We start from the raw sequence: 22,610 nt of genomic DNA, 5'->3' as shown, positions 1-22,610 counted from the left end.
ACCTTTTCGAACAAGCTGGCCTGCCCTGATGGGATGGGGTTGGGTTTTACTAATCTGTTTTAACCTACTTTTTAATGTGTTTTAACTTATTAGTGGGCATTTTGTTTAATCGTTTTTAATTTTTGTATCTTGTTTTTTTAATATGTATTGCCCTGTTCACCGCCCTGAGTCCTTCGGGAGAAGGGCGGTATACAAATAAAATTAATAATAATAATAATAATAATAATAATAATAATAATAATAATAATAATAATAATAATAATAATAATAATCTGCTCCTATGCTCATGCTAGTTCAACTCAAAAGCAGTTTTTTAAAAAATCCAATCCAGAACAAGATACTTGCAAGGTATTCAGTCAGGACAACAGGCTCCTGGGCCCTCTCATTGGACTGACAACTCAGCAGGAACCTTTTAAAATTATTTTTCTTTCATTGATGTGGTTTTTTTTAAAAGAACAAATCCTACAGAACACCACTTCATTGTCTTTTCAGTCACTTGTAATATCTACCTTTCAAAACTGGTTACAGGCCTGTTCTGGCCAGGAGACAATGAAACTCCCAAGAGGACTGCAAAATATGAGAATAGCCAGCACTCCCACTTCAGTCAGATGCTCACTTTTGATATAGCTGAAGCTAATTGTGTAGTGGTTAAGACATCAGGCTAGAAACAAGGAGACCTGAGTTCTAGTTTTACCTTGGTCACGAAGCCAGCTATGTGACCTTGGAACAATCTCTCTATCTCAGCCCTGGGAAGAAGAAGACAATGGCAAACCATTTCTGAAAACATTGCCAGGAAAACTGCAGAGACTCGTCCATGTAGTCACTAAAAGTCAGCACTGACTTGAAGGCTCAAAAAACCCTGGTTTCATGGTAAGGTTGTTGGGGGGTTTTTTGGCCTCACATGACTGTACACTGCCTGATTTATTAAATTGTCCAAGCACTGATGGTTTTGTCTTAAACAAAGGAGAAGAACGGTGTGGCCTCATCAATTCTCCCAAACTAAGAAAATGTTACTCTAGTGGTATGAGAGATCCGGGGATGCTGTTTTATTTATTTATTTATTTACTCTCACCAATACAGAGAGCTAGAGAAATATAGTGACAGACCGAATGAATGAAAAGAAGTCGTGTAAAATAGACAAGTAAGGCATTGGGAATAAGGAAACCAGGAACAAACAGTGAACAAACGGTGCTAACATTTCAACATATTATGACATTCCATTTTTCTGTCAGAAATATTCCACTGTAGAAGTCCGTGAGAAATTCCTAGCACATTTCAAGTAATTATAAATGGTTTCCTATTGGACGGGAGGGAGCAGATTGCAAAAAGAAAGGTGATATACATGTATTGTTGTTGTAGGTACAGTCACAACATACAATAGTAATAGTAATCAGGGATTAGGCCACCACAGTCCCATTTTTCCTTCCTTTCCCAATTATTCTGTTCTTGTGAAGCTGACTAGAACAGGGAAGGCACATGTTGCTAGCCATCTCAGCTTGAAGGAGTGCTAGAGATTATCCCTTTTTTTTCAGTGAAATACTGGGAAGCTGTTGTAAAGGGCAGTAACTGCCTTTTCTCACAGGATGGATGTCTCTGTCTAATGCATTGCCTCACCACTGAATTGCATTTTGTTAGATAGGATCCAATTTTGAGGACTCCATTGAGGACTACATGCTGAGTGTGCTTGGTCAGCCAGTTGCAAATCCATCTGGTGATGATGCTGTCTCTCCCACATCGTTCCATCTCACCAAGAAAATAGATTGAGATCTACTTTGTCAAATGTTTTACTGAAGGACAAGCATACTATGTCCATAGCATGCTTGACTTTCACTCCCTGTTTTTCATGGGCTGCAGCGCAGCAAAAGAGCAGAAAAGCCCCACTATGTGAGCAGAATCAAATATATTTCTGCATTCAGATCCAATAGTTCTACCAAGAACAAGACTTCACTCTATAGACACACAATGCTGCTGCTGGTGCTGTATGAACTATGAGATATTAGTGAATCATTTTCCAACCCTGCATTTTGTAATTAGAATGAGAATAGTGATTATACTGCAGTCATTTGATGTCCTAGTAGTTGGATATCTCATTTTGCTTCCCAAAGATAGTGAATGGCTGGATTTGCCATTTTTTCTGCTATACTGGCAGCATCTCTAGCAGCGTTCTTACTTAGAAAGGACATTCTTAGAAGAAATACATTTAAAAGAAGATTGGTGGCATCTTGGAAAAGAATGAAATAAATTTTGTTTTAAATCTTATATCAATAATATCTCATCCCATTTTTAAAAAGATGCTATCAACCAGAAACATAAAAAATAGTGCAGACATTTTGAAAGTATGGAAAATTAAGATTTATGTGTAGCATTTTACAACAAAGAAAAAGGGAATTTGAAATCATTCCTGCTGATGAATTCCTTAATGTTATATAAAGGGGGTACATTTACTGTAGAAAAACTTAAATAAGCTGTTCTCAGAGGGGAAAAATATTTTCTTTATTAAACTGTTCTTCCAGGATATTATTAATGCAAATATTAATGCAAATGCACATTATAGGAATATATTTATTAAAATATGCACAATATTTTGGAATGAGAAATCTCAAGGATAGTGTCACACTGATTCATTAATTTCAAATAAATATTGTTAGTCTCTGTACCCTAAGTGCCTCATAGCTGCTCAGTTTGAATTAGATTAACACATTACTGATGAGAGTTTGATACATGTACAAAAGAAGAGATATAGATAGAAAAGGCTATTTAAAAACCACAGAAAATTATTGCTCTACAGTATTATTTTTCTTCATTAGAGGCTACTCATGTTTTGAAATCTTTTTTTAATAAAAAATGTTTCTCTGTATCATGCTTGACTCCTGGGGACAAGTCCATGCAGTTTCCTTGACAATAATTAAAGAAGTGTTTTGTTCTTGAATTCTTGTTGGGGCTGAACCAGAATGGCTGGATCAAAGGTATCCAGCTCTGTGTCTAGGGGAGTTTTAGAACTCATAGTCTCCTGGTTTCTACCTCAGTACCTTTAACCATTACACCAGAGTGACTCTTTTCATACTCTAGGTAAAGGTAAAGTTTTCCCCGCACATGTGTGCTAGTCATTTCCGACTCTAGGGGCCGGTGCTCATCTCCGTTTCAAAGCCGAAGAGCCAGCGCTTGTCCGAGGACGTCTCCGTGGTCATATGGCCAGCATGACTAGACGCCAAAGGTGCACGGAACGCTGTTACCTTCCCACCATAGTGGTCCCTATTTTTCTACTTGCATTTTTACGTGCTTTCGAACTGCTAGGTTGGCAGAAGCCGGGATGAGTAACAGGCGCTTACTCTGTTACGCGGCACTCAGGATTCGATCCGCCAAACTGCCGACCTTCTGATCGACAAGCTCGGCGTCCTAACCCACTGAGCCACCGCATCCCTTTTATACTATAGGACTGTAATAAAAAGATATTCCACTGTAATATCAAAAGCCAATAATACAACACTGATGAGCATTCAACATTGTACAGTATGCCAAATTCTTCAGAATATGAAGATTCTGATAAATTATCACAGAATTCCAGCAACTGGCAGGCGGCTGAAGAAGCAACTGCCAGCCATGAGCCATGCTGTCTCAGGAATTCTGGGAATTGAAATCCAAAGGTCGTAAAGTTGTCATAATAACCCACCCCTGCCCTAAAGAAAGGTGGGAGATGTAGTCAGGGTCTCCTGACATTAAATCTACATTCATCTTCAAATGCTTCTCTATTAATTATATTTCGTATGTTTTTCCTTTCCAGATACCTTTATCTATGAATATGTCTACATTTCTTGCATATGATCAGCCTACAATAAGTTACTGTGGTGTACATCATGAACTTCTTGGTCATAAGTCCTATGACTCAAATGCACAGGAAGAAACAATGGAGACACCATTAGAGACTGAGCTGGATCTGAGCACAATCACAAGAGCAGCACGAAATCAGTGATCACACTCAGCTGACTTGTGTGGTCAGAAAGATAACCCTGAGCCACCACCATTTTTTTTTAATTTGTCACAAAGAATTAAATCATTACTTCTCCAGGGATGGACTGGAAACTCCCCATTCTGTTTAAAAAGTTACACATTCGAATACAGATTGTTTCAAATCTACGATTTGTAATTAGCTAAGTTGTGCAGGGTTTTGTTTTTTGTTTTTTACTTAAAAATTAAGTATGATCCTTAAAATAAATCTTTTCTTTTTTTCAAAACTCATCCTACCTATGTGTAAAAAGTGGGGGGGGGAACTGTACAGAGCTGATGTATTTTTTCATATTGTAAAGTTTCAATATATTGAAATGTACTGGAATGTACAGGACCACGCTTTATTTTATTTTACAATTTTCAGTCTTTAAAATTTTAAATTAACAAAGCTTGTGTTATATTCAGAGTTTCTCAGATTTGTAGAAACTGGTTTGTTCTGCATTTATGCCCTCGAAACAAAAGCACCCTAAAATTCTGTACTGTGCAAATTAGACACAGACTCTAGTATACAACACAATTCTTTCAACTTGTTTTGGAAATAATCTATTAACCAAATTAGAGTTGGATTATTCAAACTCTTGTAGACATGGTCTTCAGGAAGGGAAGGCAAGGGGAAGGGAGTTACTAAAAGAAAAAATATTTTTTAACAGTTCTCCAAATTAACTCTTGCCTTGAATTACAAATTGCTTTCTCCAGCAATGAAATGTAATGATAAAGAGGGATATTTTAACAACACTTTTCTGAATGAATGGCGTATTCTTTCATAACATCAATACAGTAAAGGAATGAACTAGAAGAAGAAGAAAAAAATACCAATAAAGACAAAGACAGTAACCATAGCAACAAAGGTTTCATTAAATGGAAAAAACAAAAACATTTGGAAGGGTCGGCCTGGATATGGTTTTCTTTAGTTACATTATAAAGCAAAGTGACAGACACAACAGGTAATATAACATGACAATTGCCCATTATGATTAAACATGTTGTAGCAATATATATTGTCTGCAGGTATGTTTTAGGGTTATTTCAACATTGCCTAAAATATGCATAGGCCAATGTGCACATGTCCAAGGTTTTCCAAAAGAAGGAACAAAGGATGGATGGAAGGAAGGAAGGAAGAAAAAGATTTCAACATTTCAGTGTGTGAAAAACCGATTTCTAAGAAGTGTACTCCAAAGAGGCTGACAAATGTGCCTTGCACAAGAGAGATAAAGTTAGAGCTAATCACACGTTTCAAGTTTGCTTTGCATTTACACTGACATGCTCATTATCTGAAAGGTAAGGAAGCCGTCTTCTAAGTGTTCCATGGTGGGAACAGAACATAATTTATTTTTACACAAATACCCCAAAACATCATTTCCAAGGTCGTTCTAAAGTTCACTTAACTGGCGGGCCTCTGCCATAAGGCAGGCACACATTCATTTAGATCTGCAAAGTGTGAGCATAAACATTTTCCCCTTTAAATGGGAAGGTTCGTTTTAATTAGGGCTTCTGGTTTATGCATGTAACATTTCATTAACTTTTAATATTTTTATCATCTATTGTTTCATGTTCAGGTCCTCCTGTAAGCTAATGTGTACAGTAGACTCCGCCCCACATACACACACACCAATTAGGATTTTTTGTTGTTGTTCTTACTACAACTACTCCATCTCCATTTTTGGTCAAAGCTGACAGAGAGTAGAGTCAAATAAGTCCCCTCTCTGTTTCTATCTATTACTGCTTTAAGAGGAACGTAGTACAGGTAGTCTTCAACTTATGACTATTCGTTTAACAGCCATTCAAAATTATGTCAGCACTGGAAGATGTGGCTTACAACTGGTCCTGGCGCTTACAACCATCGCAGCAGCCCTGCGGTCAAAAGATCAAAATTTGGGCATGAAACAACTGGCATTTTTTAATGATGGTTGAAGTCCCCTGAGGTCACATGATCACAATTTATAATCTTCCCCAGGTCCAATGTGTTGCTCACGCTTGTTTAGAATCACTTTTCCTGCAGTGGTCAGCAGCTTCTGACTGGCTGCATTCTCCTGCCGGTCCTTAGGGTTCCTTGGATCAAGTGGGTCGGCTACCACCTTCCTGCAATCAACAAGGGTCCTCTCTTGGTCCATCACCTCTACGGGGAAACTTTCGGTTCTTTTCGGACCCCCAGCAGAAAGAATTCGGGTGTGGGAATGAGAGCCCTGTTTCCCTGCGCCCGCTTTACCACAGCGACAAAACTCGCATTTTTTTAACGCTAGTTGCAGTGTCCTGAGATCACATGATCACTATTTACAATCTTCCCAGGGGCCTCCTGACAAGTCAATTGGGGGAGGGGAGTCAGACTCACTTAACAATCACAGTTCACTTAACGATTGCAGTGATTTAATGGCTCCAGCAAAAAAGGTCATAAAATAGGGCACGACTTAACAATCATATTACTTAGTAATATGTGGGATAATGAAAACATTAAAAAATAAAAAGCAGTTGTAAACACCAATGAATGATTTAAAAAAAACATTTTTGCATAGCATATCAGATTGGAAGGGATATAAAATGTCTACCAAAAAAAATGTTCATGAATTCGGGTGGATCACAACTTGATTAGTTGTGAATGATTAAAAAGCTTTAAAGCTATTAATAACACTGTTTATTAAAACATTTATTACACCACTATCACTTCACATCATAAAACAGAAGATGTATCTTATGGTGATCTTATTAAGGAAAAAAGATTCAAGGATTCTTGGGTTTTTCAAACTAGAGGGACAAAATTTCATATAATAGTAACAATCCTTTTTTTATAAATAAAGATAAATTTAATCACAAATCTATTTTTCTCAATATTTCTTCCAAGTATTTTACAATGACTTCATCAGTGGAATTAAGAAACATGCATTCAATCCTTTGTATATAAAGCAACTCTTATTGGGGGGAAAAAATCAGAATATTGTTAAAAGAAATGCAAGCCTACAAAATGTCAAAAGGGAATACACTGTATTATTTATTTAACATCCTAGATTTTTGTAACATATTTTGCATAAATTATTTGCTATTCAAAATACTTTATTTGTCATTTTTAAGACTCATCCTAACTTCATCTCTTCAGTTTCCAATTTCTCCAGTCATTGTCACATACAATCCTTGGAATTCTTTCTGGCCACTGCTAGAAATTGGACGCACAGTTCCTATCAACTGGTGGCAAGAGATTTAGGAAAACAGGGAGGTATTTCCTAGGAGAGGCGTAGAAAATGGTTAAAAACAAAGAAGCCAGCTCACTTTTCTTCATTGTCCCATCAAGGTTCCCAAAGATGTAACCTAGAATAGGGGTCCCCAACCAGCAACTGGGCCACACAAACAAGCAAAGCCCCATCCACGAAATGCAGGCAGCACACAAAACCAGGCCCCACCAGTCCACGGAAAAACCTCTCTCCATGTAACTGGTCCTTGGTGCCCAAAATGTTGGGGACCTCTGACCTAGAAGCTCTGTGTAACAAAAGGTTGACAATGTGTAACAAAAGGTTCTAGTGTTAAGAGTTCTTAGATTTCTGATCTGCAGAATTAATTGAGGGGAAAAATGGTCTATACTATATATTAACTTTCAGAGCAAAACTATTTTTCACAATTATGAAATTTTAGAAGAAAATGGCCTTTCTTTGCATTATGTTAAGTAAAAATATGAATAACAAACAGATATATTATTGCATTCCTGGATTGCTGCTGCTGTTCCATGTTGCTCACATTGTATGTTACCTTCAGCAGACAGTAGCCACTAAAAATAAACTGGTTTTAGTCCTACAGTTAATATGGGAAACCTTAGGTGTAGGGTTAAAATTACTACAACTACTATATGTGGAGAAATCCAGGGGGGGGGGAATCTATGCGATTATTAAGAACATCCTAGATGATGATATTAAGAACATCCTAGATGATGATACATAATCAACCACAAGGAGAATATTGTTCCATCACTGGAGGGTTTTAAGAAGAAATTGTACAGACATTTGTCATGGTATAGGGCAGGGGTCTTCAAACTTGGCCCTTTTATGACTTGTGGACTTCATCTTCCTGAATTCCTCAGCCAGGCAGACTGGCTGAGGAATTCTAGGAGTTGAAGTCCACAAGTCATAAAAGGGCCAAGTTTGAAGACCCCTGGTATAGGGTCTCCTTCTTGAGCAGGGGGTTGGATAGAAGACTTCCAAGACCCCTTCCAACTTTGTTATTCTGTTATTTCTGTCCATAAGTATATATATTTTTAACAGTGCTTTTTTTGTAAAAGAAAAAGGTGCCGGAACTCACACATGTCATACAACCTGTCTTGCCTACCCTACAAGGTTCCATCCAAAAAAGGTGCCGGAACTCCGTTCTGAGCATTCTATGAGGAAAAAAAGCCCTGTTTTTTAATGTTTATCAACTTTTTTGGCCACAGCTTGTAGATATCACTACTTATTTTAAACAGAATGAAGATTTTACCACGTGGGCTTCTGTGCACACATAACATTGCAAGATAAACCAAGGCAGTTGCAAGAACACAGCAGAAAAAAAGCCAACGCATCACAATTGTACTTAGAAAAATAGACTCTCAAATCTATCTGGTCTTTGATCAAATAAGTGTGTGTCTTGCATGTAAGAAACAGCAATGAAGAGCAGATGGTTATTGCCTTTTCAGGCTCAGATTTGCTCTCATGCTTTTACATTTTCAACCTAACATGCAAAAAGGGAGTCTGAGAATCTACTGTATACTTACGATGCTTTTCATTTGCAATGTAACATCTGTTTTCATTGAATGCCGCGTTACAGGCACAGAAATAGAAGCACAGATCACTGCACTCCATTCCACTATTTTTTGCAAAACATAGAATAGACTTTATCACAAAAATTAAAATGAGGACATTTTGGCTAGAGAAAAAACACATAAACAACATATCAGCAAACCTTTAATAACTGTTTGATGCATGGGAAGCACCTGCCCTTTCCAGGAAAGGAAAAATGCAGGAATAGGAAGAAACGGATAAAATACTTAAGAATGTTTAAATGCTTCATTCATCAAATATATGCCTTTAATTACATTTGTTTTTCCAAGTCATTATAAGTTGGCTACATAAAATTTTCTAAAAATGGAAAGCAGTGTTTTTCAAACTTGGCAACTTTAAGATTCTTAAGTCTTTAAACTTTTTGAAACTAAAAATTAAGAAAACCAAGATCATGGCATCTAGCTCTCTCAATTCCTGGCAAATAGATGGGGAAGAAATGGAGGTAGTGACAGATTTTATTTTCCTGGGCTCCAAGATCACCACAGACGGGGACTGCAGCCAAGAAATTAAAAGACACTTGCTTCTGGGGAGGAAAGCCATGGCAAATCTAGACAGCACACTAAAAAGCGGAGACATCACCCTGCCAACAAAAGTGCATATAGTCAAGGCTGTGGTCTTCCCAGTTGCAATGTATGGCTGTGAAAGCTGGACCATAAGAAAGGCTGATTATCAAAGAATTGAGGCCTTTGAACTATGATGCTGGAGAAGACTCCTGCAAGTCCCTTGGACTGCAAGACGATCAAACTGGTCAGTCCTAGAGGAGATCAACCCTGACTGCTCTTTAGAAGGCCAGATCCTGAAGTAGAAACTCAAATACTTTGGCCACCTAATGAGAAGGAAGGACTCACTGGAGAAGAGCCTAATGCTGGGAAAGATGGAGGGCAAGAGAAGAAGGGGATGACAGAGAATGAGGTGGTTGGATGGAGTCACTGAAGCAGTAGGCGTGAGCTTAAATGGACTCCAGAAGATGGTAGAGGACAGAAAGGCCTGGAGGAACGTTGTCCATGGGGTCGCAATGGGTCGGACATGACTTTGCAACTAACAACAACAACAACAACAAAGTCTTTAAGATTTCAATTCCCAGAATTTCCCAACCAGCAAAGTTGCCTAAAACACTGATGTAAAGAAAAGCTAATTTTATTGCTCAAAACAAGGAGGAAAAATTTGTCCTCCTTTTCAAACTGTATTTATATGGAATATAAATTAAGAAAGTGTTAAGTAAAAATAAAAATATAATTGAATTTATTTACATATAAAACATACTCATTTTTATTATACAACTTTCCAAATAGAGTAGGGTGGGATAGCTAATACCCTTAGATAAGTGTTTTACAAGTTTAGCAACTAACTTTAAGGTGTGCGGACTCCAGCAAGTTGAAGTCCACAAATGTCAGAGTTGCCAAGGTTGAGAAACACTGCTTTAGAAGTCAGAATTAAAATTCAAAACTATCTGGATGAATTGGATAAATTGTCATAAAGTAATAGGTTGAAATTTAACAGCCAAGAGCAAAGATTTCACTTAGAACAAAATAATACACAAGAATACGATAGGGGTACTTGAGCTATATTTTTTTAAAGATCTGGAAACAGTGATATATGGCAAACTGAATAGGAACCATAAATAGGACATCATTGAAAAGAAAGAATTTGCAATTGTAGGCTGTGTCACCAGAAATACAGATTCTAAATCAGAGGAAGTACAGATTTATTTATTTTATTTATTTTAATTCCATTTATATCCTGCCCTTCTCCGAAGACTCAGGGCGGCTTACAAGCTTAGCAGTAGATAGTCCTCCACTTACAAATGAGCCCCAAATTTCCATTGCTAAGCAACAGTTGTTAAATAAATTTTGCCCCATTTTAAGACATTTCTTGCCAAGATTGTTAAGTGAATCTCCAGAGTTGTTAAATTAGTAACATGATTGTTAAGTGAATCTGGCTTTCCTGTTGACTTTGCTTGTCAGAAGTTCCCAAAAGGTGATCACATGACACCGGGACACTGCAACTGTTGTAAATGTGAGTCAGTTGCCAAGCGTCTGAATTTTGATCACGTGACTATGGAGATGTTGCAATAGTCACAAGTGAACTTAAGTCTATCTTAAGTCCCCTTTTTCAGTGGCTTTGTAACTTTTAGGTAAAGGTAAAGGTAAAGGTTCCCCCGCACATGCGTGCTAGTCGTTTCCAACTCTAGGGGCCGGTGCTCATCTCCATTTCAAAGCCGAAGAGCCAGCACTTGTCCGAAGACATCTCTGTGGTCATGTGGCCGGCATGACTAGAGGCCAAAGGCGCACGGAACGCTGTTACCTTCCCACCAGAGTGGTCCCTATTTTTCTACTTGCATGTTTACGTGCTTTCGAACTGCTAGGTTGGCAGAAGCTGGGACGAGTAACAGGCGCTCACTCTGTTACGCGCCACTCGGGATTTGACCCGCCAAACTGCCGACCTTCTGATCGACAAGCTCAGCGTCCTAACCCACTGAGCCACCGCGTAACTTTTAATGGTCATTAAATGAATGATTTTAAGCTGAGGACTACCTGTAACTATATTTTTTAATGCTATTCTGCTTTAGTCAGAGCTTACCTCAAGCAAATAATGGACCTAGGTCTGGGGACCATACTTTAACAAGGATTCAGAGAAGCTGAGACAGTGTCAGAAGACAAGCACTATGAAGAAAGATGGAAGGATTGGATATATTTAGCCTTAAAAATGTGAACTGAGCAGAAATACAGCTGCCCATTATATGAAAAGTTTCACAGCTTGTTCTCTTTCATTTTAGAATGCAGGATGCATAAAAATGAAGTTTTAGTTACAGGAGACCAGATTCTAACTAAATGACAGAAAAAACCTCTAGTGTGCTTTTTGAATGTCATTTAAAAATACAACAAGAAGTAACAAAGCAATACAATAACAAAAAGTATGTGTATTATATTTAGGTATGAGCTTCTGAGATACCCTCTTCATTCAGCCGTAAAACCTCTTGAAAAGTATCACAGATAAACATATACTGTTGCTCAATTTATCCCTCCTTGTAAAAGAAGTCATTAAAAACATATGTTTGGAATATGCATAGGATTACAGGAAACAATAAATATCTCATTGAGGAGGTCCTCAACTACAATCGTTTCATCCTTTCTTTGTTGATCAAAGAAAGGTTGCTAGGTAACTCTTCAAGGCTTTCCTCTGTGCTCCAAACTCAGGGAATAAAAAACTTTTGCAATAATACATATTTCTTTTCTTTTTGCTCATCCAAACTTCCTTTCCTTCATTTCATAAATGGAACATGGATGAATAGTCCACCTGATCTGAAGGAAGTATGAAAAGTACGGAATGGTGCTGTTCTTCTGAAACCTAAGGAAGTAGTCCAGCATTTTATAATACCAGCTATTGAAAACGAATCCATTTGTGAATGAATGCATTTGCATCAGTTTACTGCATGTCAGTGTTTCCTAACTTCAGCAACTTAACCTCTGAAGTTCAACTCTCAGCATGATGGCTGAGGAATTTTAGAGCTGAACATCCTAAAGCAGGGGTCCTCCAAGTTGGCCACTTTAAGACTTGTGAACTTCAACTCCCAGAATTCTGGGAGTTGAAGTCCACAAGTCTTAAAGGGGGCAAGTCCTAAAGCTGCTGAGACTGAGAAAGTGAGAAATACTGCTGCATGTCCCAAGTTCCAAACAGGTGCTATACCTGATACAGGTTTTGTAGCTATGAGATGAATACCACAATAATCTTGTGGGTGAAGACTTTTAGGTCACTTTGAAATGTAAGGCTCAAGATATAACAAATCAGGGGGGTGAAACAAGCTATTTCAATGTCAAATGAAAGGTAAGGCCGCTGTCTGTAAGGTGGTTCCAACATAAGGACACTTCCAGGAAGGTCAGAGAAAAGCAGGACAGGATTGGGGGTCAGGATTTTTCCAGTACAAAATAATTGACACACTTCCAGCTATGGAACCACTACTGTTGGCAGTGGTGGGATTCAGCCAGTTCACACCAGTTCGGCAGAACCAGTAGCTAATTTTTTTGTTGCCCAGGCCCAGAATGGACTTCTGGAAGCGGCATCCACACAGAAAACCAGTTGTTCACATATTTGAATCCCACCATTGAATGTTGGGCTTTATAAATTGCTCCCTTGAATCTCTTAACAATCCAAATCAAGGACTTAATCATATAGAGGAATGTTATGAACTATGATCAGTCATGCAGACTGCTTACTTTTTTAAACTTCCAAATACTACACAAAATCATCACACACACACACACACGTATATGTATATGTATATGTATACACATATCAATCAGAATAAAACTACCACAATGGAGAAAAATATTTTTAATATTTGTTATTGTTATATGTGCACAATACATTTTCTAGCCCATCTGTGCTTGTATATTTTCCTATATGTTAATTCTTTGGCCACAGTGATTAATTTGCTGCAAATCACTGCCACACCTTAATATTTGTAAAAAGAATTTATTAGCTATAGAAAACTTCCTTTCTTTTATAGATCAAAGCATCTGATACAATCTTAAAGTTGCTTGTTTTTTTGTTTTGTTGTGGTTCTTTTGTTAATAAATTCCTCCCACACATTATTTCTAAACTTAAATGCTGCATAATATAGAAAAATTAGGTCAATACATATATACTTTTTCTTCTGACTAATTACAGGCATTTACTTTAATTAGATTTCATAATAAATAGTTAATCTTGATGAATTCTACTGTTTTAATGTTGTTTTAATGAATATCAAAACAATTAGTATATTTTAGTGTTTGCCACCAGAACATGAGAGGATTTTGAGTAATCTGAAAATACAGTGAACTAAATGATGAACATTTTCATGACGGGGAACTTGCAGCCTGCTCTTTCACCCTCTGTCTTGCAATAAGAATTTCATTATAACTACTATTTATTTCAAAGATCTAATGCAGCCACAGTGGTGACTATTTTCAAGTGTCATCTAATTTTATGCTACCTCTGTGAGAGCGATAATCTACAAATAAGTATTAATTAAAAAGTGTTAATACTTAATTACTTTGGAGATGTACTGCATCTTTATTACTGCCAAACGGTCTCTGAATGAAATAAAGTAAGATTCCAGGGAGACGGGAAAAGCAGAACTTCCTAGTACTAAACAGTTGCTCCTAATAGTAATGGAAATGTGATTACTGTGAAGCGTTTGCCCTGATGGCAAGTTGCTGGCTCAAAAAATGTGAATCTTCTCCCAGGTAGTACAAGTACAAGACCCGCACCATTCCTTGAGTAGTCTTCCCTTCCACTCCCAGCCCATTGTAAATGCATTCCCCATCCATGTTGTCCAGCTTCAGTTCAGAATATTTGTAGCTCAGGGTTGAAATGAGGGATCCTTGGTGCTCTCTGAGCTCGGTTGCTTTCTTGCAGACATTTCATCACCCAAACTACCCCAACCCACTGTTAGCACTGATGAGGTTACCTAGTTTGGGTAATCTGCAAGAAAACAACTAAGCTTAGAGAGCACCAAGGACTCCACAGCTTCAGTTCAGAATTGCTGTTTTCTGACCAGTTCTAAAGAATGGCTGGTCTCCAGGCCTTCATTGCATTCTGGTAGCAGCCCCAGTTCTGCTGCTGGTCTATTAAATTCTCCACTGGTCAGCAGTTGAATTGTTTTCCTCTGGTGCTGGTTTGTTTTTGTTTTTCACAATCTTGCAGTTTGTCTGCAGCTCCTCTTAAACTAGAAGGAAACATTTGAAACATGCTGCAGTGATCTATCTATTCAGAAATTGTTTTCAAGTGTTGAAGGAAAAATCTTCATCGGGGTCCAGTCCAAACCAGGAATAAATGACATGGCAACTGATTTAGAAAGAAGGTTGTAGTTTATTGGAGAGGAAAGCCAGACAGAAAGATGGCTCTGGAAAAAAAACTGACCACATGTAGTAGGGTTTTATACTTTCTTGGGCTTTTGTTTGGAGTCGTTCCTGTGGCATGAACTTTGACCTGAGTCTGAGTGTGCCTTTCTGGTATTCTGATGGTGGTGGGTTAATCCTATTATGTCCCAAAGGTCATATTCTGCTTCCCTGGGGGTGTGGCTGATGACAGTTGGATTTTTTTGGTGTGAGGGATTGTTGATTCTAGAGATCTTTGTCTTTCTAATCCCAGCTTCCTGACTCCAATCTTTCTGACAAGATTATCACATCTGCATTTCTGCAGACCTGGTTTCTGTTTGGGGCAGAGAGACTTGGTGTGTGTGGAGGGGGTGGTGGTGGTTTCTGCCTTTAAAATCCTTTGGGGAAATATATTCTGCCTTTTTAATATTTCCCAAAATACTTCTTTCTCTCTGGAATCTTCCCACACAAGGAAGAGTGTGCTAGTGGTCTAAATTTTAATAAACAAATGCTATGCAGATAATACTATACTATTAGTAAATGACAACCAAGGTTTGCAGATTTAACTCAAACAACAGTATGAATTGAATACACTAGATGTGCTCAATATGAATCTGAAAAAAATGGTTAAACAAAATCTCTGAAATATATATGAAATCAGATATTCCCCTAAACCAGTGTTGGAGACAACTATAATCTTTCTGACAGTTGAAGGCCACATGTCTTAAAGTTGCCAAGTTTGAGAAACAGCAGTGGTCCCCAATCCCTGGTCTGTGGACTGGCACCAGGCCACAGCATGCCAGAAATTGGCCCTGCAAACAAGCGAAGCCCCATCCACAGGATGCAGGCAGCACATGAAACTGTGCCTCCCCCTCCAATCAATGGAAAAACCTCTCTCCATGGAACCGGTCCATAGTGTCCGAAAGGTTGGGGGTAACTACTCTAAATGTTCTGAACCAGCCCTCTTCTAGCAAACCCCTATTCAAAAGAAGAGACTGGAGAGCGTCCAAGGCTAAAAGGCTTCTGCCAAGATTTAATTACGCAGTTAACAAAAACACTAGAGCTTGTCTTCTCAAGCGGAAAAGTTGCTTTCAGCAACCAGCCCCTCCCCAAACACTCCTTTTATAGAGAGCTCAGGGCGTGGTCTCCCTGTGCCTCCTCCCGAGGAGTCCCACATTCTTTCTTTGTTTGTTCCTGCTCGACTGCCTCCTGCGTCGGGCGTCCTTGAACAGGGCCAGCTGTGGGTCATCATCTTCCGCACTATCGGGCTCACGCAGCTGAGAAGAGGGCCCCGGCTGGGAACTCTGCCAAGCCTCCACGCCATCATCAACCGGTTCGTCTCCCACACGGTCCTCCTCCCCCTCATCTGAGTCCTCCGACACATCTGAGCCGGCTGCCGAAACCACAGGCTGGCTCTGAGTCACAACACTAAAGAATGGACTACTAAGTTATGGAAGTGGAGATTATCATCAATACTGATTCAAGGGTAATGCAGTGTGGAGACAACATATAATCAGATTGAAAAATCTGTATATGTAGCCTGGCAAAAATATCATGTTTTAAACAGTAATATCAAAAGAACAAAAAATACTGATGGATGCCAGCCCCTCCATTAGAACTATAATGGAGAGGTGGTGGCAGTATGTGCAATTCACAAGTGGAAAGAATCTGTTCTTTGTTAAGTGTCACCAGGCTGGGTGTACCGATTCCTTATAGGATAGTTGGCTTATTTTTCCTGCCTCAATCTGGAGATCTCCACTTTTAGAAATGAATTGTCCAGGTTACTAACCCTGTGAAAAATGTCAAATGTGCATAAGGTTAAAATGCTTAACCTTCAATTTCATCATAGCAACCTAATTAATGCACCTACATCCCTGAAATTTGCACCAAATTCTCCACCAATTTCTCAGTGTTATACATCATTTTCACACAAGTTCAGAAAGTAATATGGCAAATTCTATCACAGTTACAGAAGTAACATCTGCTCATTGAGTTGAAAAAAATCTTCACATATTTGAAGAAAAATATGTAGGAACATTAGTGAAATAAAAACCCTTATTTCATCAGAAGAAGGGGTATATAGAGTTCAAATATACAGGTACTCCTTGACTTACAACCATTCACTTAGTGGCCATTCAAAATTACAACAGCACAGAAAACAGTGAATTATGACTGTTTTTCACACTACCATTGCAGCATCCCCAGGGTCACGAGATTTACATTCAGATGCTTGGCAACTGGTTCATATTTATGATGGTTGCCGTGTCCCAGGGTCCTGTGAACATCTTTTGTGACCTTCTGATTAGCAAAATCAACGAGGAAGCCAGATTCACTTAACAATCATGTTACTAACAATAACTACAATGATTCACTTAACAACCGTGGCCAGAAAGGTCATAAAATGGGGCAAAACTCACTGAACAATTGTCTGACTCAGCAACAGAAATTTTGGGCTCAACTGTGGTTGTAAATTGAGGACTACCTATATCTAAGGAAAGTATAGATGTGATCTTGAAATCTAGATAAACACCTATAGAAAATGTAGTTTCTATAATTAAGTCATGAGAATGTAAGTTGGTTGCCCAATTTGTCTCCTATTTTTATTAAACTCTTCTTGATTTTTGGTCAGGGACACTAACAGTTCCATTCCATAAAAGGGTATAACATGTATTTGTTCCAGCGACAGAGCAATAAATCTGTTTTTATTATTACTAAATTTGTGCATTGAGTTAAGATCAGAAAAAATGTATTTTGAATAGACAGGAGAAGCTACTACATTGTAGATCACTGTCTTACATTTACTACTGCTAGCAGAAAGAAAAATCTGTACCTGCCAACAAGAGGCTATTTGTATTCTCTGTAGCCTTTAAATCACCTTTGGATCTGATACTTACAATGTGGCTCTGCAATAAACTAAACCAATAAAAGCTTGCTTTATCTAACAAAGTAGTTATATTCAGAGATTATTGTGTAATTAAATTCATTAAGAAATTATATTATAGCCCTTAGTGTGGTAAAACAAGCAGAGGTAGTCTGTAAAGTTTTGGTACCTAAGACAAGAAATTCAAATGATATCCCCAATTCTCCTTCAATTTGGACCAAAACTTTGAAAGATCTGTTCTGTCTTCTTCCTCTTTCACTTTTCTCATAGTATTGGTTTGCAATAAAAGAACTGCTAAAAATGCCTTGTTTGGAATCTTAAATAGTCTTCTAAAACCTGAACAGCCAATGTAATTTTTCTTGCATGCAAAATAATTGCTGTCACGTTTATTTATCTGAATAGTCAATGTGTGCTCCTCATGCTTTCTTGGAGGCAAAGAGCTGCTACCTGAACACCCACAATCTGGGCCAGCTCAGGTTCCACTAAAAGAGGTGAAAGGTTGACCAGTTCCTTACACGTACACACACACTCCAAAACAGCATTTAGCAGATCTTGGAAAAATGTATTATGAGACAATTTTCACTCAAATTATTTGCATCAATGTTACCTATGTCAACATTATCTCCTAAGGTTTTACATTACTGATATAGAACTTCAGGTGAAAAGTTCTGGAACAGTGAATATGTGCGCAAATTAGACAGAGATTCAGTCCCACTGAAGTTCAAGGAAAGATTGCAAGAGATGGTCTGTGTTAGCCAAAAATCAGGAGGAGTCTGGTAATACCTTTCCAGACTAACACATTTTATTAAAAGGCATAAATTTTAATGCCCTACATCTCATGAGTAAGCTATAGCTCATGAACATTTATGCCTTTTCATTACATTTGAAAACATGCTACTGGGGTGAGGATAAAGAACATTTCTTTGAACAGAATCCTTTCATAACTGTATGAAGCCCCTAGGACAGGTCATCTGCCAGCACAGGGTGAGGTGTTTTTAATACACCAATTATACTTAGCTATATATCATTGCCATGGGCAAAAGGGAAAGGCAATGAAAATCCTAAATGAATGCCTGGGGGCTGTCAGGACCTGGATGGAGAGAAAGAGGCTCAGATTCAACCCAAGCAAGTTGAATTGTTCGTTGGTTTAGAAGCCAACTGATTCTTGAATGGTTGCAGATTCGGCTTTTGATGGGGCTGAACTTCTCCTGAAAGTGCAGACTTGCGGTCAGGGAATCCTACTGGACTTATGGCTCCTGCAAGAGGGTCTAGGACAGGGGTAGGCAACCTCGGCTCTTTTATGACTCATGGACTTCAACTGAGTCAGCTATGCTGAGTCAGCATAGCTGACTCAGGAATTCTGGGAGTTGAAGTCCATGAGTCATAAAAGAGCTAAGGTTGCCTACCCCTGGTCTAGGATAATCTGCCATGGGACAACTCACCACAGACAGTTCAATATTGTATTAATCGTTTCATTCAGTTGCTTTTGTGACTGGTGATGTTTTCATCAAAATCATTGTAGCTCTTGGGTTTATGGATTGGGTTTATTTTATTATTACTGGACACGGTTCCATTGAAAATAATTTAATTTTTGTATTTGTTTAATCATCCTGCACCAAGTTGACAATGGCAAGTTGGCCCACAGTGAGTTGGCTGTGGCGATTTGTCCCACTCCACCTGCAGGAAGAGCAGATGAAGGTTGTATTTTGCTCATCTGGGGCTGGTGAACCACTTGTGGCCCTATCTATAATAAAAGGTAAAGGTAAAGGTTCCCCCGCACATGCGTGCTAGTCATTTCCGACTCTAGGGGCCGGTGCTCATCTCCGTTTCAAAGCCAAAGAGCCAGCGCTTGTCCAAGGATGTCTCCGTGGTCATGTGGCCAGCATGACTAGACGCCAAAGGTGCACAGAACACTGTTACCTTCCCACCATAGTGGTCCCTATTTTTCTACTTGCATTTTTACATGCTTTCGAACTGCTAGGTTGGCAGAAGCTGGGATGAGTAACAGGCGCTCACTCTGCTACGTGGCACTCGGGATTCGACCCACCAAACTGCCAACCTTCTGATCGACAAGCTCAGCGTCCTAACCCACTGAGCCACCACATCTATAATCTATAATAGGGTGCTCTAAATAGGGTTTCTCAGGCATTTGTCACTTTGCAATTTGATTAGTTCAATTTTCTCTACCAGGGGCACCACCTGGAAACTTCGACTGATGCGGGAAAGTAGCTGTCCATGTGTTTATTGGACAATTGCAGACCTGTCACTTAACACTACTGCTGCAGAAAACTGCAATGACTACTAGGGCCATTTTGGGGAGCAATTCAGGGTGTTGGTTATTACCTATAAAGCCCAATGTGGCTTGTGGCCTGAGTATGGCATAAATTGCCTAAATAAACTCTTTCCACCTGACCTGGATAAACAGGCAGTGCCTGGTGAAGGTTCCCTCCTATCAGAAGTCACGACAGGAGGGGACAGAAAGGCAGTGACTCTGGGTGACTGTTTCCCTCTTTGGAGTAGTTTACTTCCTGAGATCAGGATAGCCACTGCATTTATGGCCTTCTGAAAAAAAGAGTTAAAGCCTAATTTTTCCAGCTGGCCATCAGTGCAAATAGCTATTATTCTGATTAGCTGCTGAGAAAGAACCAGTACATGACATATTCTTTAGCTAAAAGCGTCGTATCATTTAGCACATGGTGAAATATTCATCTCTGAATTGTTCTTGTTCAGGTCTTGAAAATGAAAACTGTCTTCTACTTTGATGCCTCTTGCACTTTTGAATAAATGGAAAATAGCTCTAATATGATGTTTCTCTGCCAGCTTCTTTGAACTCGTTAGAATATTTTGAACTCCCTCATTTACATGGTAAGACTGCAGGCATGCTTCCATTTTGTCTATTCTCCATTTTTCCGAATACATCAAGATCAATACGTTGGTCTCTCTTATTAATGACATTCATTTCATGCTACCGGAGCTGCCCACACAGAATTTTGAAATTATGTATGTTTCCTTTCCCCTTTGCCATTATTCATTCACAAACAGTTCTTGTCAAAGTATTGTTCTCCATAATGACAGCTATGGCATCTTCCTAATTTGTCGCTTCCACTATGGATATTCCCAAATCTTATTTCAAAATTTTCCAACAATGCAAAGAAAAACACGTAATTTCAGTTACACATTAAAATCACTTACTACCAAATTCAGTGAATGAGGATTGCATGTGGGTAAAAGAAGCTTGAGGGCATTTAAGCTTTGTCCCTGCACTGTCCTTCTTTCATGTTGACATCGTTACTGTAGCCCTCAACTCTCAGGACAAAAAGCAAATTTCCCACAGCAGCTCCAGAAAGTACCATTATGATAGTCACGCCCCTGCAAGGATATTTTCACCAGGTTCTGAAAATGATGAAAAACGCACTATTAAAAACTATTTGCTCTGTATGGTGGATGCCATGTCTGAAGTTCTGACCATTGCTGACAATTTATTACCAGTAATGATACATGTGACCTGTTTTTCCAAGATAGTGGCACCAGTTAGTTTCTTCAATCGTGACATTTCTTAGAATGCCATATCAAACTCAGACACTAGATCCACAGCTCGGAGGAAGTCTCTGTTAATGGAACAGGCCACTGATCTGAAGAGCAATCCAGTGCTAGAGTTTTGGTAACAACCATTCCCATAGCAGTGAAAATTCTTCAGAATATCTACTGGTAAAGAAACAGATGCAATCTGCCCATCCATACTACTACTAATAATAATAATGCCAAAGTTGAAAGGGACCTTGGAGGTCATCTATTCCAACCCACTGCTCAGGCAGGAAACCCTATACCATTTCAGGCAAATGGCTGTCCAGTCTCTTCTTAAAAACTTCCAGTGTTGGAGCATCCACCGCTTCTGGAGGCAGGTTGTTCCACTGGTTAATTGTTCTAACTGTCAGGAAGTTTCTCCTTAGTTCTAGGTTGCTTCTCTCCTTGACTAGTTTCCATCCGTTGCTTCTTGTCCTGCCTTCAGGTGCTTTGGAGAATAGCTTGACTCCCTCTTCTTTGTGGCAACCCCTGAGATACTGGAACACTCCTATCACGTCCTCCCTCATCCTCCTCTTCATTAGACTAGACATACCCAATTCCAGCAACTGTTCCTTATATGTTCCTTATATACATACTCCTTCCATGTACAGAATATTTTCTAGTGATTTGCTGCCTTCTGATGGCTTCCTACATTTCTAGCTGATTTTTTTCCAGTTCTATAAACGTAATATGACTGCAATTCAGCCTGGAAGACTTTGCAATGAAAACCACTATGGAAATTTCTCAGTTTTTGAGTACAAAAACTTTCCACTTTGTCATCATGGGGGGTTTTTCTACAGAATGTGTTGGACTGAAACTTTAATTTACATTAATTTCCCCCTGAAACATGGAGATTTTCATTTGCAGTACTCTGTACAGTACAAGAATATAGTTGAACTAGGTTTATAGTCCTGGATCATATAGACCAGGGGTTCTGACCTGGACAACTTTAAGACCTGTAGATTTCAGCTCCCAGAATTCCCTAGCCAGCATTCACACATTCTTTTTTTAAACTCTGCCAATTAGACTGACCCACCCCAGACAGGGTTTTTTTTTTGTCTCCCTGTAAGGACTGGGGAGATGCTTTTGATAAAATCATGATATGAAAGTGCAATTTGAAACTTTCAAATCTATATGCAATGGCTTTCTATTGTCTCCTATATCCTATATCTTATTCTATTGCTACTAGTACTAATTACCATGCTAATTACTATTACCAGAACAATTATCACATTCTATTACAGTATTCTATTCCTATTAGAATAGTAATAGAGAGCACTTTTGGACAAGTGATTAAGGCACCAGGTAGAAATCAGGAGATGGTGAGTTGTAATCCTGCATTAGGCATTTCTGCTCTATTATATTCTATAGCACAACTATTCTGTTATTGTCACATCATTTCCTCTTTATTGTTTTACTACACTCTACAATATTATAGAACTGGCAATGTTTTCATCCTATAAATCCTGTTCTGCCTTAATTCCTTTCTTTGCACCTCTCCACCCC

General features: G+C 38.8%; 2 protein-coding genes across 2 annotated transcripts in view; one reads left to right on the top strand and one right to left on the bottom strand.

Moving 5' to 3' along the window:
* The window catches only part of LRRTM3 (leucine rich repeat transmembrane neuronal 3), a gene marked incomplete at both ends in the record, with an annotated part of 111,820 nt that extends 107,850 nt beyond the window's left edge, over positions 1 to 3,970 (top strand). The window contains 1 exon segment of the mRNA XM_083364635.1: positions 3,782 to 3,970. Coding sequence (XP_083220761.1) covers positions 3,782 to 3,970 — 189 coding nt within the window.
* Positions 1 to 22,610, bottom strand: part of CTNNA3 (catenin alpha 3) — a gene marked incomplete at its 5' end in the record, with an annotated part of 866,777 nt that overhangs the window by 605,528 nt on the left and 238,639 nt on the right. The window lies entirely within an intron of this gene.

The sequence above is a fragment of the Vipera ursinii genome (assembly GCF_947247035.1).
Source record: "Vipera ursinii genome assembly, chromosome: 5".
Lineage (NCBI taxonomy): Eukaryota > Metazoa > Chordata > Lepidosauria > Squamata > Viperidae > Vipera > Vipera ursinii.
This window is presented reverse-complemented; position numbering and strand designations above follow the sequence as displayed.